Source organism: Mizuhopecten yessoensis, unplaced genomic scaffold, assembly GCF_002113885.1.
Source record: "Mizuhopecten yessoensis strain PY_sf001 unplaced genomic scaffold, ASM211388v2 scaffold8389, whole genome shotgun sequence".
NCBI lineage: Eukaryota > Metazoa > Mollusca > Bivalvia > Pectinida > Pectinidae > Mizuhopecten > Mizuhopecten yessoensis.
The window spans coordinates 9,649-29,045 of record NW_018407523.1 but is presented as its reverse complement, the minus strand read 5'-3'; the positions used below and the strand labels follow the sequence as shown (position 1 = coordinate 29,045).

At 34.9% G+C, this 19,397-nt stretch overlaps 1 protein-coding gene across 1 annotated transcript in view; it reads right to left on the bottom strand.

The window, feature by feature from the left end:
* LOC110455864 (multiple epidermal growth factor-like domains protein 10) overlaps positions 1–19,397 on the bottom strand; it is a gene marked incomplete at its 5' end in the record, with an annotated part of 36,405 nt that overhangs the window by 7,599 nt on the left and 9,409 nt on the right. The window contains 9 exons of the mRNA XM_021506276.1: positions 1,439–1,534; positions 4,313–4,408; positions 5,273–5,368; positions 6,757–6,855; positions 7,999–8,091; positions 10,428–10,526; positions 11,041–11,139; positions 12,509–12,616; positions 17,850–17,996. Of these exons, the coding sequence (XP_021361951.1) occupies positions 1,439–1,534; positions 4,313–4,408; positions 5,273–5,368; positions 6,757–6,855; positions 7,999–8,091; positions 10,428–10,526; positions 11,041–11,139; positions 12,509–12,616; positions 17,850–17,996 (933 nt within the window). The remainder of the gene's footprint in view (positions 1–1,438; positions 1,535–4,312; positions 4,409–5,272; positions 5,369–6,756; positions 6,856–7,998; positions 8,092–10,427; positions 10,527–11,040; positions 11,140–12,508; positions 12,617–17,849; positions 17,997–19,397) is intronic.

Genomic DNA, 19,397 nt, shown 5'->3' with positions numbered 1-19,397 from the left:
TCCATATTCATAATAATCCACAACTAAATCAGTATATATATATATACTAGAAACGAATATTTTAAACGTAAAGTTTAGGAAGTATAATCTCAGCATACTCTATTTACCTTTTTGTTTTGAATAATTTGCTTGTCACCATTGATTATAATGATTGCCATTATAGAAACGAGTGAGAATAAGTAAGATCAAAATTAAAAAAATACATTTTCGATTATGTATAAGACACATATCGTAAACAATGTGAGCATTAATTGTTATGAGTCCTATTTCATGATTTCGTGAGAGAACAATATTCAGTATTATAGTATAGTATATGCTACTGAGGTGGATGTTGATTAATCTTTGTCTGATAGTGATTTATGTCTAACCGTTATTTTTAATAACGAGAACGCTAGATACTAATTACGACATACATTATCATACTTTGTGGTCATTATGACATTTTGTATTCAATTGTAAAGCGGGTTTCTGAAAACCTAAAATGAAATAATGATTTTTCTGTCAAACTAAAATAATAGATATTAAAAACATATATCGGTACCAATATGAGAAGAGCAATCAAACCAACTCATGATATTGTAAAAGGAACGTAAAAAAAAACAAGAAATTCGGTAAGATATATAGTATGCAAAATTTAGAGTTGTTTCGTCTTTTTTGGAATCATAGATGATGCTAGAAAAAATGGTGATAACAAATTGGAAGCAAAAGGGGAGGTGTACAAAACTCTTTTGTGATTCACATTTCAAAAGAAAGTGCGTGAAGGCTAGTTTTAATTAAATGATGAATAAAGTGTGTATATTCCGTGTAACTACTCAGAATTATGATTTTCAAAGTAACGGCAAGCTTTGGGAACTTAACAATGGAAGAGCAGGGTCTCCCTCCTTCTGTCGTGAACGCTAACGCAGGACACACATATGTGATTGCTATTAAAATACGGTTATAAATACAGTCTACAATATATACGACATGATTCAAGACAAGTGCTACATTTGCCTTCATATTCTTTCCCGTGGTTAACGCACGATTTGAGATCCTATATTAGTTACAATATAATTAAAGCTTGTTGAAGGGTAAATGCACACAGTATGTTAACAAATATATAAAGCTAAATATTTATTCAGTTACATAAAGAGTACAGGATGTTTATTTTTCTCAATTACAGTAAGTTTATTGTTTATAATGTAATGGTGTATTGGTAATTTCAGCATAGTTTCTTTTTATATAGTTTAAAATTTAGTTTATTATATATCTAAACTGACACTACCATTTTCCGTTAATCTAAAATGAGAGATAACATATGATAAAAAAGCAAACAAATTATGATATTGTAGATAGGACTTAAATAAGTTAAGTTCATCCTAACCTTCCTTCAAATTCAAATTTTGGTTGAATCAAAATATTGCTAAAAGAAAATATACATGTAGCATTGTTGACGTACCTTTACACACACTGCTATTTTGGTCACATGTCTTGTCTTGACAGTTGTCTGGGCATGATTGGCCACACTGGCTGCCATGGTACCCATCGACACAAGCTGAAAAACAGCATACATAACTTGGTTAAAGTAAAATGTTAGAATATTATTTGAATATGTTATGTATAGGGAATATACATTTGTAAACGTACATCTGTATTATAGTATCAACATAAGAAGTTTTTCCTATCTTCAACAAATACAGCTTAATCAGAATATTTATATTGGAAATGAAAATTTAAAATGTTAAGGTTATTTTAACCTCAGCATACTTTATTTACCTATTCGCTCTATACTATTTGGGTGGCACGATTGATCATAACGATCGCTTTTATAGAACATTTTAAGAATAATTAAATATCAATCAAAACCCCTTTTTTATATGGATCAAATCTTAAACCGTGTTATAAAAACCACGAAATTATTAGAAGATCAGCATCTTTAAACCTTTCTGCATTAAAGGTAAAGAAAAAACACCAGCTAACGTCAAACACCAAAGGGGACACTTGTTAGATAAATATTAATTTACTTCTTCCCAAAGCATCATATTCTAATATGTTCGTTCGATTTTCATCAATAGATACCGTTTACTTTTTACTTCTTTTACAAGTTGGTATTTCCGGCGCGACATACCCTCAGGGTCACGTAGACCCTTGAACAAGTGTAACTAAACCCTGAAAGGGACACTTGGTACTTTGACTAAAATTGGGAAATAAACAATCAATATCAGCAGAAAATGATACATAGTTCAAATATGTAAGAGTAATAAGGATCACTGGTTAAAGTTTCTCTCCAAACTGGCATTAGTCGATATCCAAATAAAAGCGTCGCACGACATCTAAATCACGACATTTCGGTTTTGGTAATTATTTTTACCTTTAATTGTTAATGTAATGATAATCAACAGCCAATTCATCTTTTTTACAGTAAACATGTCATAAGAGTATCACGAAGTGAAAACCGCATACATAAAAGTACTTTCTTTTGCATTACATGATCGTTTTTTGGGCTGTTTTTCCACAAGTGTCCCGTTACTCCCCGTTTTGAAACCTGGCCCGGATACTAGTGTTTGGGACCTATTCACTTTGTACTATTTGGTTGACACGATTTATCATAACGATCGCTATAATAGAATCATTTAAGAATTATTCAATATAAATCAAAACATTTTCGATTATTTCTAAGGATCAAATCTAAAATCCTTTTCTAAAACCACGGAAAATTAGAAGAGAATGTAAACAAGTCACGAATTAAATAGCTATCCGAGAACAGCATCTTTAAACTATTCAGCGTAAAAAGATAAAATAAAATAAAACACAACCCACCAGCTAACGTCACGATATCCAACGGGACACTTTTTAGATAAATATCAATCTACTCCATACCATATTATGATTTCCAAGAATGCTCGTTTATTTTTTATAAATAGATACGTCAACTTTCAATGCTATTACAAGTTGGTATTTCCGGCGTGTTTTTCCATCAATATAACGCAAAACACTTTCAGGGTCACGGGGGCCCTTGAACAGGTGTAACTGTACCCTGAAAGGAACACTTTGGTATTTTGGCTAAAATTGTGGGGAAAAAATCCATATCAGCAAAAAAATATTCATAGTTTTAAAACTTGAATTCAAAAGGGGCTCTGATTAAATTTTCTCTCCAAAATAGCATTCGTCTTGATAAAATAGACTTTTGAAAATGGTGTCCAAATAACGAAATTTCGGTTTTGGTAATTATTCTTACCTTTTAATTATCTATGTAATGATATTCAACAGCCAATGAAGCTTTTATACAGATAAAATGTATAAAGGTATCATAAAGAGAAAACTGCATACATAAGAGTACAATTTTGGATTAAAATTGTCTATTGAGGCAGATATTGATCGAATAAGCCATTGTTTCAATTGAGATATATGCAAAGCAATTTATTTTAATTACATGAAAGTAAATAGTAATTACGGAATACATTGTCTTATTTACGATATATTATGATCATTTGGCACAATTTTTTTCTGTAAAACTTTGATATGATAATGATACGTAGTAAAAAGAATCTTATAGCCATTTAGCAACGGAAATATAAACTTACTGTGACATTAAACGACTTAATAGTTTAAAGGTAATGCTACCTAATTATATTAACACTTTTGGTAAAAATGAAAACAAATGATAACATTTACTGAGTACATGTACACATTCCGTTTTCTTTACCACATATTTTGTTTTTGCAGTTATTTGCACATAATTGATCGCCATAGTACCCATAAGTGCAAGCTTAAGAAACGTGACAAATAATTTGACGTGGTGTATTTAAATCAATATTAACGTAAAAAGATACGTGAAAATCCAGTTCGATTTGAGATCCTGTATTAGTTAAAATATAAGTAAAGCTTATTGAAGGGGAAATGCTCACAGTATGTTAACAAATGTGCTGTCATATTAAACTAACATCCGACATGCTAGCATGAACTAATCTTTCGACTTAATATTCATTTTCCACAAAATACTACAACCAAGTATTTATTCATTTACATCGAGAGTACAAATTGTCTATTTTCTCAATGACAGTATGTTTATTGTTTTATAATGTAATGGTGTATTACTTATTTCAGCAGAATTACTTTTTAAAGTTTATAATTTAGTTTAGTTATACATGTATATTTAAATTGACACTATCATGTTCTGTTAATCTTAAAGGAGAGATAATATAGAAATATAAGAAATCATGATATGGTAGATAGGATTTAAAGAGTTTAGTCCACCAACATTTTCCTTCAATTCCCCTTTTTTTGTTAAATCGAAATATTGCTAAAAGAAAGTATAGCATCGATGTTATACCTGCACACACACTGCTATATTGGTCACAAAGTTTGTCTTGACAGTTGTCTGAACACGATTGGTCACACTGGCTGCCATGGTACCCATTGACACAAGCTAAAAAAACATCATACATAACTTGGTCTGTGTATGTTGTTCGTTTGAAGTTGCGAAAAACATCAATGAACTATTTTTGTTATTATGAAAAGGTTAGTTGAAAATAAGAGATAATATATAATATCTATATTTATTACCTTTTTAAAAGTAAAATATTGAAAAATATGTATTCTATAAAAAAGCGATATTTTAGTGAAAATGTAACTTTTCCTGATTTGACGAATGAAACATTGATTACAAACTTCCATAAGAAAAATTACAGATTACCTATATGGTCAAAGCCTGGTTCGCTTAATGATGATCAGTCCGCGATAAAATCAGATAAATATATATATACAATGTACATAGATAAAGTTTATTTAGTTTACAATAATTATGAAACAAGTTATTTCAAGTTATACAAATCACTCTTGTTGGCCTTGATGTTAGCGCGCGGGGGTCTTAGTGTGGGAGGAAACCGGAGTACCCAGAGAAAACCCATGTGGTCGGGCAGGTGACCCTCATATCCGTTCATGTCCGATCGAGGTATCGAGCCCCGCCTAAGTGAAAGGCAAGAGCTCTATTCACTGTACCACCCGAGCCAAACCAGACTTTGCAGGTCAGCAATTCTAACTGTGTGATCGGAGGAGCCTAATATCAAATGAAACACCGGGTCAGCGTCTTCAAGTCTCAAGTCAGGCTAAGTGTTGGCCGAAAATCAAGGGAAACCTGTTTAACAGTGATGAAGGATAACTTACAAAGGTTGTGTTTATATTGATCATAAAGGTAGGTGGTGACACATCCCTGCCTTATTTTTCGACCACCCACCATTTTAGATTTGGCGCTTATCAAATACAGTTACACGTTTATGAAACCTATATTCACCTTCACAGTTACCAGTATCCTGCCTGCAAATTCTGTCTTTGCAATTTGTTGGACACGGTTGTTGACACATGTTGCCATGGTATCCTGAATCACATCCTGAAAGTATCAACTATGTGTTAGGAAAAATAAAATAAACAAGTACAAAATATTTCACAAAGCTCTATGCTGAATGTTTATGTACATGTAAAGATTTATGCATATGCGATAGACGATTACACTCTTTAGTCATGATATAAGATACATGTATTAGTGTTTTTTGGTTCTTAAAAAAATACCCCCAAAGCAAACAAACAGAATAGTTGTAGAAAGCGTACGTTACTGGGATTACTTATTGATACATCTGATGTCATTATTATTATGAATACCGCATTAAAAAGGCAATCATATGTTCAGACTCTTTATCTGTCCTACATATTTTACAGTTACGAGATCCTAGAAACACATTCGTACAAAACCTTGTTCTTCGAATATCTCGTTTCTTAAAAAAGCCTCAAATAACTTTACTATGGATTCCGAGCATGTCGGAATTAAAGGCAACGAATGTGTTGACATGGAAGCAAAAAATCCATTAAATCTCCAACAAACAAATATCAAACTACCATACACAGATTTTAAACCTACTATTCGTACAGCCATTCAAAATGAATGGCAGCAACGCTGGTCTCGAGAGACCACCAACACACTTTTTAAGGTACAACCGAAACTTAAAATATTCTATTCCCAGTCGGAAAGATCGTACAGAGGAAGTTGTCCTCGCTCGGCTCCGTACTGGGCATACATATCCTACTCATTCGTACCTTTTAAAACGAGAAGATCTACCTTCATGCCACGCATGTGACACTCCATTTACAGTGGAACATTTTTTAATAGAATGTTCCGATTTTAAACACATTCGTGATAACTACTTTCGAGTCCCAGATATGAAAACTCTTTTCAGTTCCGTGGACTCGAAGGCATGATTTAACTATTTGAAAGACATCGGTCTATTCTATAGACTCTGATGTCTTTTAACCCACCTTACCCTTTTTGACGTTAGATATATCACATATTCCATATCATCTATTCGTTATCTCTTTTATTATTATTATCTTCGCTACTCACATGTTTGTTAAAAAAAAATCAAAAAAAAAATCAAAAAAAATCACCATGGCCCTAAATGACCACAGCCGTCGATGGGCCGTTAAACATAAACAAACAAACAAATCATTATTATTTAAGTGCAAAGGTAAGATTTGAGTTTGACATACTGTTTAACCTTGATTTAAACACGAGTTCACAGTTGCTAAGATTAAAAAACCCCGATATTATCAATTTAGCTGATAAGTTAGACAAGCTGAAAAATTAAGAACATAAGGAACAAGCAGATTGATAAATAGTATATCACCCGTAATGTGAATGGGAATAAGTATACATGTACGCAAATTATATGAAAGTCTTAGACTTGTTCAGTATTTAAATATTTAACGATCAATATGATGATATACCTGTAGTACAGTTACCGTTGTCCTGGGAACATGTGTTGTTTTTACAGTTGGCTGGACAGGTCTGAATACACATATTGCCATAGAATCCAACAAGACAGTCTGTAAATTTAATCAATTGTTTGGAATTCATTTAAATCAAATTTTATCTTTCTTTCAAAGAACTAAATATTACTAATTTTGTCTTTTTAAGACAACCAGGAAAGATGGATACCACGACACCTGATTAACTTGAAATCGGAAAAGAATTTTCTAATCTCATAATATATATATATAATATAAATCATTGACAAATGAATGCACTTAATTTATATTACAACAATTATAAATCACGTTTTCCTACTTATACTAATCACAAGTTGGTCGAAATTGAAGTTATTTTCATTTGTGCATTGTATTCCGCAGAAGCCATTAAAATATTCTACACCAATACATGAACAATTCTATAGGCTATTAATAATCTATCAAATTTGTTTATTACACCAAAAGGATACGTTTTGAAGTGTTTTCTTTCTTACCACTAATAAAAGGAAACATGTGTAAGCGATATCCAGTATTTACGACACGTCAGTATGTATAACACGTTATTTTGTATTTAATAATAGTATGTATGACATGGTAGTACAAACATGTATGCATATCGCAGTGAACTGAATGATTAACGGATATCTTCCTATGCAATGACACAATAAATACGAAGGGACTTAAACCGTGGAGAAGTCTGCTGGATAACCGAAATACGCGGACGTAAAACCTATCAATCAATCAACCTTGGAGACTTTAATTTTTGCTGGGAAATATATGATTAAAGAACATGAATAGAAAAAAATACATTGTCGCAGAAGGCATAAATCGCCTTTTTAAAGATGTTTAATTCCTCAGGATCCAAATTTCCGTTCACTTTACGGTGAATTTCAATTATTTGTATCAAAACTTTACCTGGAGGTGCTGGCAAAACAATAAGTCAAAACGAGTGACACAATTAAAACAATTAAAACATTACCTCTCCGTTAAAGTAAAGAAATACATACCCCAAAACATACCTATATTTGTCTTTATTGCTGTGAAGACCTGCATTATATTCTAAAATATGTATTGAAAACATATAAAAAAATACCAATGGGTACCAACGCTAATAATTATAATTACTTAACAAAGTCGTTAAAGCTACTTAAAGCAAATGAGTTGGAAATAATAGTACTTGTATCAACACTCCCTGCTCCTTTTGTTAATAGAAGAACTTACGATCACAATTTCCTGATATTTTGTCGCAAATAGGATCGGCACAGTTCGGGGAACAGGCAACACAAAAAGGTCCGAAGAAACTGTTTTCACAATCTGATAAGGTATGAAATTAATATCGGATAAACATTTTTTCCGTTATGGATAGTATCATCAAAGCAGAAGGCCATGGCATATTAAATATGCAATAAGTGTTTTGTTTACTCTACCGAAATACACATGTAGCAATGGTTTAATGTTTCAAATCAATTTGGTTGAATTTTGAGTAATTCTTAACAAATACATCAAAGAAAACATAATGGAAACGAAAAACAATAACATGTCCGCAAATCACAACATACAAGAGTATACAAAATAGCTTTTCACTTCATAATTCCTAGAATAAGGAAACCATCGTATCCTTGTGTGAATGGTTGCATTAATGGATGTCAAAATACGTTTTCGAGAGAACACGTTTGAACTCGTTTAAACCAAACAAGCATCACATAATTGCTTTTAATTAATCCCCAGTACAAATGCTTATTTTCGTTCTAGAATGAAATACAAACATTTAAACTGATAAAGGTTAGCAACATAAAGCGATGTACCTTTAGTCACAAACATTCACGTTTGAAGAGCAGCATAAACAAAACAAAATGCGGAAGGATGGATTTCCTTTTACGTAAGTGGTGCAGTATGCTTTGAATACATATGCAATTACGCTAAGGAAAGGTTTTGTCTGTGATGATAAGAGAATGGAAGGGGATCAGATTCACAACTAAACCGTCATTCATATCCGTTTTTAGTTTCAATCGGCACTACCGTATTCCGTGATATCAATATTATGAGGATGCAAACAACTACATATTTGGCTATATGAAAGTAGACTTTCAAACTAACCATGTCATTGAAAATGCTTTTTGTGTCAGGAGAACTTTTATCTGAACCAGAATAGCTCCTGCAGTCCTATTTAAATATGTATTTGATCAATCGTACCATTGCCTACGTACACGTTCCTTCACAGAAACTGTTTCTTTGATCATACATTTCCCCCTGACAGTTTTCCGGACATTATTGATCATAAATGTCGATCGAATTGACAAAAGCTGAATACACACGGTACAGTCAATTATTGGATGGTGTTTCGACAAAACATTATAAAGCACATCAGGTACTTTTAAATCAAACAAGTGAAGTCAAATTAAATCCAAGACCATATTTCATTAAGGCCTTAATGAAAAAGGTGATATTACAAATATATTACCAAATGTGCAATATTATCAAATTAGTACTAAAAGGGTGACAAAGTACATGTATTTGTATAGATATAAGACAATGTTTATTTCATTGAACTCCGCTGAAATAGCATTAACAATCAATGTGATTGACACAGCTTTGGTAGCGCACGGGCATTATGAATTTTTTCCTCTAAAGCCGCAAACACCGTTATAGTAAATGTAGAGTGGTTCATCTGTATCAAACGTAACATTTTTCATCTGTAAGTTGCTGTAACAAAATCAAAATTGACTGATTGGAATATAAAGTGTATGAGTTATACCTTTGAAACATCATACTCTATTATATTCTGTATACGGTGAACTTTGCTGGCCAATATCGATCACATCGATCGCCATTAGAGACACGATGTCAAAATAGTTCTATATCAAAATTCAATAATACAATTTCGATTTATTTTTCACTTATATATGTATAAACTACAACACACAGTTAATAAGATGACAACATATGTCCGATTACTATAATGTTAGCCACAATAATGGCTGAAATTGAGACTACTAGGAAAGCAATACAAAAATCAGTTTAGGCCAGCAAGAGTAAAACAATACTGTAACTTTATTCCTGGTTCATCTACACATCACTGCATGTTTATCATAAACTCACCAAAAAAACAATATTGTATGTTTTAATCATAGATATAGGTATTTTATAAGACTCTTACATGCCCAGGGATGTAATATAGGGAAATTCCACCCGATGGGTTTTGCCAAATTTATAAATCCCAAGGGTGGAATTTCCCTATCCTACACCCTTGGGCATAAAAGAGTCATATAAGCTCAGAAACCACGAAAATGAGTTTGGACTGGCAACCATTTTGAAAATATCAATTTTTCATATGACCTTTTTATACGAAAACGAATCTGTCAGCCAGATTTAGAATACTCCATAATTCCAAACAAAGTTTGCGCAGAATAAATGATCACATCTTTCTAAGGTATACGGTCAATATATCGTAAAAGGTTTAAATTTAATCACGTCGCCTTTTCCACATTGCAGCATCGGATATTTCCAAACTCGTGACGTCACGTCATTGTGTAGCCATTGTGACGTCACGTCACATGAAATGGGATGTAAGATAGAAATTTCCCACACCCCTTTCTTACCCTTGACAGCTCTATCTTACACATGGAATGAGAGAATGACGTTTTACTAACCTGAGCAAACACCGGACTCCACATTGCACACGCCATTCAAACAATTTGTCGGACATGCTGTACAAACAAGCCCGGACTTATAAAATCCCGGCGCACAGTCTAAAAGTAATAAGTCGTTACTGTGTATAATAATGAGTGTGTTATTACGTAATCACTGCTGATTCAAAGTATTAAACTACAATTATCAATGTGATAAAATAGTACAGAATTTAATAGTAATCTAACAGTTAGTATACTAGTATTATAGACAATGGCACTTCGTTGAAATCAAGAAAACAATAATGAGATAATGAAACCAATAGTAAACAACTTAATGGAAAACATTCGTGATGTAATTTGTATGTCAACGAATGAAATTATCTTATATTCTAATGATATATAAATAAATGTGTAAATGACAAACTGTTCAATGTATTTGCTCTTCAGGTGCCTAGTAACACTGAATATCTGAAACAATGGCAATATTTGTGCAAAATGCAATGTCTTCTTTTGTGAATAACACATTTTTGTATAATTCCTGGAGTTTTGTCAATTTTCACATTTGTTTGATATATATCGATATGAACATTCGTCTATTACAATTGAAAAATCTACTTAAAATGTATTTACCTACATGTACACTGGCCGCTGTTAGGATGACACAGGCTATTAACACATGTTGTATCACAGTTGCTACCACAGTTACTGTTACCATATTTTCCTACTGGACAACCTGGAATTTGTATCTCTTATGATGCAATATGTTCAAATATCCTTTCCTTCTTAATCGAACTTTATCATTTTTGCGCTAAATACAGAAGTATGGTACATTGAAATATGAACATCAATACAAAGCAGCTATTATTTTTTTTGATTGAATTGATTAAGGCTATGATCTCTCACCAAAAGTATTTGCAACAAAACAAGCCACGAATAAAGTCCATTAATTGTGTATTTGTGTAACAAAAAGTAAAAAAAAACTTGAACATCTTATATAAAGTAACAGAAAATTACCTGATCATATGCGCTTCAAATAAATTAAAATCAATTATACAATTTCAATGTCTAAAGTAATTTTATATTAGTTTGTCTCTATATTAGGTGTCATGCATTATACAAGTGGCTACTGAAAAAAGAGTATTTTGACCGGCCTTTAAAATGAGTACTAGTTCTGCAGCAGGTGCTAATTATATGTTGACAGTTTAGGATTACATGCACAGAACACATATATATTAAAATAAGAAAGAAAAATAATAGATTTTTATACTATTGCTTTTACAACAAGAATGAAACCTGTTTTTCCATCATATATAATTCACATTTGTTGGCCCGGATGGAAAAATAAAAGGATCTTACTACGATAGGAATCATTTATTGAAAAAAAACAAATAAAATATGAATATCAGTCAAGTTTTTTTTTTAATTTACATGGTTCGTGATGTTCAATAGGTATACGTGTGAAAAAAATAATTCTTTTGATTCTACTCTAATATTTTCGATTTTTTTTTTTTGTAAGATTTGTCTCCCTTTGCATAACATAGTGATCCAAACCATTGATAGGTTGTGGTTTTATGATTTTCTTGCAATCTTTGTCATCATGTTGTTTATTTCAATAATATTAAAGCTATTATCTAAACGAGCAGATTTCCACAACCTTGACGCGTTGTACATTGTACATTGTACGTTACATAGCGCGGCAAAGTATTTTAGATATTTCGATATTTGATAATAGCCGGGTATAGGGGTTAATCTGGATATCTCAAACAACATGCAGTATGAATTGGAGTAAATTTGCTACACATTCCAGATAAATTAACAGGAACGAAGCATGTTAATTGTGTTAAGCAAAAATTACCACTTACATAGCCTAAATAGCAGGAGCATAAAAGCCCGGGTGGTGAATTGTTCAAATTGCGACAAATACTATTCTTATGTTTCATTCTTGTCAGTTTAGTTTATTTGTCTCATACACAATCTTTAGTTCGTTAATTTAAGGTTTCAGGGCACGAATGACATACACATACAACACAACAAAATGGAGACTATATATATCATATGACGTATCAATGGTTCACATCACACTACTGCACGAATACACTCACCATAAACTTGTACTTCACAGAGCTCCAGTATAGCTTGTGTAGAGTACCAAGGGTAAGTTTGTGTTTGACGGTCGACGTAAATTGTCAGGTATCGGGTGTTGCCTGTACATGATGTAATTCGTGGAGTTAGGTCCACCATACTTTGTGTAGAAGTTGTGTCTGTAGAACAGCTGCCACTGTTTCTCCAACCTGTTGTAGTATCTGACAGGTATATTTGATGACCAGCGAATCGACCTTTTTGCACTAATGATCCCTCATCTGAATGAATACAAATGTTAATAATCACAAGTTTAAGTGTATTGATATTTGGAATACAAATTTGTTTCGTTTCTGCTTTCATTCCATTAATATATAATATGTATCCTGTCAGACAGTATTAGCCATTTTTTAATCATTTCTTTCTTATACTCCATAACTGGTTTACAATGTTATCTATTTGTTCGCTGAATTTAGCTGTGAACAATTACAGACAAAAAATAAACGGTTAAATAAATTTTAATATATACAGCTAGGAACACCAATGCTGACCGTGATTCCTGTCGATTTTTCAACCTTTGTAAAACACGGGATCCTAACAACAGATACGTGACGTTTTTTCTTCTTCTGAATAATCCGCGATATTACCCCTTACGTCGTATGAGTGTGTCAGAGATGTGAGTGTTTCCCCTGAAATGTATGCATGGAGCTAATGATTTCTATTATCTGAATTCAAAGCTGCAACCATAATATCATTTGTATGCCTTTATAGACCAGTCAGCCTACGGTTTGACCCGCACCTAATTCCAACAAAGACCATTCTTGTTGGATTGCACTCAGAATATATGTAATTAAAACATACGAAAAGTCTAGAAAAATCTAAATAGGGGAACATATTGGATTTTCCGATTAAAGTGTGCAAAAATATGTTGATAATATATTGCGCGTATGTGTAGCCGTAGGTGCAAAGGGAGATAAATCCTACCAGCAAGCACGTTTGTTTATATTCTGTGAGCAGACTTATTTATGACGACTTGACAGAAAGCTGTTGTAAATATGGTGAGTGGTGACAGACATTGAAATATAATGATCACTTACACTGTATATATACATGTAACATGATATAAAAATGTTATTGTGTATGCTGAGTGTACGTGTTTGACTTGGTTGGAAAGTGTTGTCTGCTCGAGTCCCGAATCGTAAAACCGTGCCGTACAACAGGTTCATAAACACTGAAATTTTACCAAACTAAGTGATGTCAGGGTTCAAAACAATTATTATACCAGAGTTCGATTTAATTTTAACCGTGTAGAAACGGTTATTTGATTAAAATTATTTTTTGAATGACTGGACCAGTGTATATTCCGTACGAAAAATAAAACTATGGAACCCTATAGTTGCCGTACACACTGGTTTGATCCGGTCTACGACATACATAATGTAGATGGTAATTAAATGTACTTAACAGTTTGTTGTGCAGGTATACACGTCATTGCAATTATAAGTGACATTTAAACACATACAAATGACATTGCTTATTCGCTTATTGACTTAGTCTTTTTATGGGAGCATGGGGGGGGGCTGCAAGTTCGACACCACGAATTATATATATATAAGGGTCCTGACGGTATTTAATTGGACAGACGCTTGAGATACCGTCAAAAGCAATATAATACGATACGGAATGGTTTGTTTTTTGTTTTTGTTTACTATTTATGGAAGATAGGACATTTTCCCAAAAAATAGTGCGAATACATTACTTAAAAAACCCATTATAGACCGAACTTACCCAGCTCTAAAGATCTCCCTGTCCACTTAAGCTTGCAAGCACCATCATTCCAAAAAAATAGATAAGGGGATAGGGGAGTGGGGGGTTGGGGGTCTACATACGATCAAATGGCCCATCCCCAATCCGATATTGTCAAACTGCTTTTACCTGCAATCTGTATAATAGAACATATTATCAATATTGTGTTTTATTGCTGGAAACTGTATACGCTCCAAACGCTGTGAGTCACATGCTAAGTGGTAAAGCTGTCGCAAGGGCTGTCAGGGGACATTTTCTAATAGATGCTGCATTAAATGCCATCATATTGTCCAACGCGTTTCAGTGCCCGCTCCCTCATCACTCATGCGAAGAAGACCCTGTATCAGATTTAACGATTGATAACCATACCTCCATGGAGACAGACGACAATACAGAGGATTTCGCAGAAATACAACAGGCCCAAACCACAGATTCTACCAGAGCGAGTAATGATGATGACATGGATTCGGAGCCTAGTGGCGATTCGATAGTTTCATCTCTTGAGGATGAAAGGAATGATGACCTAGCTGAGGCAGGAAGAAGGTACGATATGCTGTTGAACGGAGAGATATCAACAAGAACCGTATGTGAAGATGATGTACTTGACCGCATTAAAGAAGTACTGGACTCTTACAAAGCGTCCATGGGAACTCTTCGCACAGCTACTTTGTGGATGCAGTATATGGAGATGATCGATATCCTTCGACAATTTATTAAAGCGGAACGCACAGGAAATTGGGATCTTCCCCTACAGACAGTGCAAGAAATGATGCCTTTCTCCGCTGCATCCGGTCACAATCTCTACACCAAGTCCGCATACATGTACCTCCAAACTATGCAAGCACTTGAACGTGAACATCCTCTGATCCACATGGCCTTCCAAACAGGACACCATGTAATACGCAGAAGTGATCGGTACTGGGCTGGACTTTCCACTGNAGCTGAGGCAGGAAGAATGTACGATATGCTGTTGAACGGAGAGATATCAACAAGAACCGTATGTGAAGATGATGTACTTGACCGCATTAAAGAAGTACTGGACTCTTACAAAGCGTCCATGGGAACTCTTCGCACAGCTACTTTGTGGATGCAGTATATGGAGATGATCGATATCCTTCGACAATTTATTAAAGCGGAACGCACAGGAAATTGGGATCTTCACCTACAGACAGTGCAAGAAATGATGCCTTTCTTCGCTGCATCCGGCCACAATCTCTACACCAAGTCCGCATACATGTACCTCCAAACTATGCAAGCACTTGAACGTGAACATCCTCTGATCCACATGGCCTTCCAAACAGGACACCATGTAATACGCAGAAGTGATCGGTACTGGGCTGGACTTTCCACTGATTTGATTATCGAGCAAGTGCTGATGAGGAGCGTGAAAACATCTGGTGGATTGACAAGAGGTCGTGGAATGACCGAGGGTCAACGGGCACAATGGCTTCTCTCGATGCCATCATGTGCGGACATGAACAGTGCCATACAGGAATTTACTGATGTAAACTACCACACCAGCGAGCAACACAAGGATAGCGGACGATCCAGGAAAGAGAGGGATAAGAAGGATACGATGACGTTCCTCAACTTCTTTGTGGACCGGAAACCGTTCCAAGAGGATGTCCATCTGCGCAATATCGAGACAGGAGAAACTGCCAACGTAAAGGTAAATGCAGACAAGGCTCGGGACGTCGGGAACAAAATCTTGAAATCTATGGAAGGTCGGAATGTTGCGGAACATGTCTTTAAAAGAAGTGAGCAGGCAGTTACCCTTAGTACCAAATCGACAATTAAAGTAGACGGTGAAACAATCCACGTTGACCCTCAGCTACTTTTTCAAAGACTTATTGCCGCAGCAAACCGACTTGATGAGGACGCCTCCCATATCTTTGGCTATGAACTGAGCAGTTACCCGTCGTCTTTGTTCGATTCATCTGGACTTCCACGACCTGCACAGAAACCAGCACTCGCTGATGCCATATGGGGATTGGGTGAGTGTCATTCCACGCCACCACGTGCACAAGTACATTTCGTACTTGACGGCGGGTCGCTGCTCCATCGCATTCCTTGGACAAGAGGGTCGATATTCTCCGATATTTGTCAGAAGTACGTGGAGTACGTGATTCGAAACTACAATCATCCCACAGTAGTGTTCGATGGATACTCGGCTGGTCCGTCTACAAAGGACATAACCCACGTACGACGAACAGGAGGAGCCATTGGTGCAAAGTTCGCCTTTACAGAGAACATGCCTTTCAGGTCAAAGAAAGAACTCTTCCTTGCCAATGCCGAAAACAAACAAAACTTCCTAAACATGTTGAGCGAACTTAGAACTTAGTGGATGCCGGACAGTTCACGCGATAGGCGATGCCGATGTATTAATCGTGCAAACAGCTGTGGAGAGCGCCCGTGACATCGCTACAGTGTTGATAGGTGAGGACACGGATCTTCTTGTGTTGTTGCTGTTCCATTCTGATCTGGACGCCAATGACATTTTCTTCCAATCTGTACAATCAGGAACTAAGAAAATGAAGATATGGGACATCAACGAAACGAAGAAAATCCTTGGACCCAGCACGTGTGCCCTCATGCCATTTGTACATGCCATTACAGGATGTGACACCACGTCTCGAATCTTTGGCATCGGAAAAAAGGAGCCCCATTGAAAAAGGTGTAAGGTGACTCTTACTTCCAAGAACTGGCTGGTGTGTTTTGTAGGAAGGCGTCGCACGAGGAGGTTGTAGCAGCAGGGGAAAAAGTAATTGTAGCACTATACAACGGCGAGCACACCGACGGACTGGACACACTTCGGTACAAGAAATTCTCCAACAAAGTCATGTTGAGCACAACTTGTGTACAGGTGCATACATTGCCACCGACAACTGCTGCTGCTGCTAATCACAGCAAACGAGTCTATCTGCAGGTACAGCAGTGGATACGACCAGCCGAGCATTTGTCACCGTGTGAATGGGGATGGTATATCGCCAATGATAGACTGCTTCCTATGAGGACCCACCTACCACCAGCACCGGAACTGCTTTTAAAAGTTATCCGGTGCAATTGTAAAACAAACTGCGACTCAAAGCGATGCAGCTGTAGAAAGCATGGATTGGAATGTACCCCATGTTGTGGTGAATGCAAGGGTGTCAGTTGTTCGAACGGCCAAATCCTTATTCTGGAAAGTGACTTGAAAGACGAATCATGATAACAAACTCGTCTGAGCTAGTAGATAATGTGTCGTGTCATAAACTTTGTGAACTACGAACAGTCTGATAGCTTACTGACAATAAAAATAAAAATTGGCGCGGCAAAGTATTTTAGATATTTCGATATTTGATAATAGCCGGGTATAGGGATTAATCTGGATATCTCAAACAGCATGCAATATGCATTGGAGTAAATTTGCTACACATTTCAGACAAATCACCATGAACGAAGCATGTTATTTGGGGTAAGCAAATATCACCACTTACATAGCCTAAATAGCAAGGGCATAACAGCCCGGGTGGTGAATTGTTTAAATTGCGATACATGATGTTCCTATGTTGCCTGTACATGATGTGATTCGTGGAGTTAGGTCCACCATACTTTGTGTAGAGGTTGTGTCGGTATGACAGATATCAGTGTTTCCCCAATCTGTTGTATTTGACAGGTATATTTTATAGCCAGCGAATCGACCTTTTTGCTGTATGTGTTGCTCATCTGATTGATAAGAATATAAATAATAACAAGTCTAAATAGATTGACATTTTGAATAAAATTTTGTCATGTTGCTGGTTTCATTTCATAAGTATATGAACGTGTCTTGTAAGACTGCTGTATTCATTTATTGTTTATTTCCTTCTTACACGTGTATTTAGTACATGTAACTGTTTTACAATTTTATCTAAATTTCGCCGATCTTATCATCAAAATAATACACAAAAATAACGATTAAATTAATTTAATGTCTACTGCATGCAAAACGAATTCTGAGTCTGTTTTCATCATTCTACCCGTTTACTGTAGCTTTCTTCCATAAGACTTATTTTTGTAGTCGTTACAACCTTTGTGAAACACAGGACTATGACAAGAAAACGTGATATGTTTAAGTGAATTAACCTCGATATTACTCTTTATAACATTTTCTATATCTTATTATATATACCTCAATTTGAATGTGTTTATAACAAAAAAAAGGTTCCAACAATTTTCACATTTGAAAATCCTGGCGTCAAATCTGGTGACAAACGTTCAATATATTTGCTTGAATATAGAAATTTTATGAAGATATAATAACAGAAATGACAGGTTTTCCTTTGAAATGTATGCATTGAGCTTATGTTTTCTAGAATCTTAATTCAAATCTGCAGGAATAATAACTTATAATGGGAACGTTTGAAAAAAATGTGCCTTAAAGTGACCCCGGATCGTTTAGTCTGGCTTACCTCAGAATTGTCTACTGTATGAACATTTTGTTTTTCAATCAAACCCTTGCATAGGGAAATGCTAATGCCTATTGGACAAGAGATCAAATGGGCATGTATCGCTCACCTGCCTTTCAATACTGTTTGATATCACAATGCAACACCCGTAAACTTCAAAGTTTGTCAAGATAAATTAAAATGTAGCAGTTAAGGTAACGGTACAGACAAAGTATCTTCATTCCATAAAATGTCCTTAGCTTTCTTGGGAAATTTAACAAACTTAATTGTTGCACTTTCCACACTGGCCAAGGTAATTCATTCAAGGAAACAAAGGATATATCTTCGCGAGAAAAACACTTAATGTTACTACCCTAGACCCTGAAGTACCATAAGTTTTTAACTATATTATTATGACATTATTGACCAATAAAACCTAGAACGTATGTCAAGGTTCGTTTTTTCAAACCGTGTAGTGCTTCAACTAAAACATGTATCTGTTGGTTCTTCATAAAATGTCATTTGAGGATATTTTGTTTTACATGTTTGACACTTTCGACCGTTAATTTCATAATTTTCTATGGTATATATGCCAGTATGTTTACATTATTTTATGTTTGGGACATTTCCGATAGTAAAAAGACTGAACAAGATCGACAAGACCACACGTACAGTTGATTAGATCTTAGAGTTGCATCGG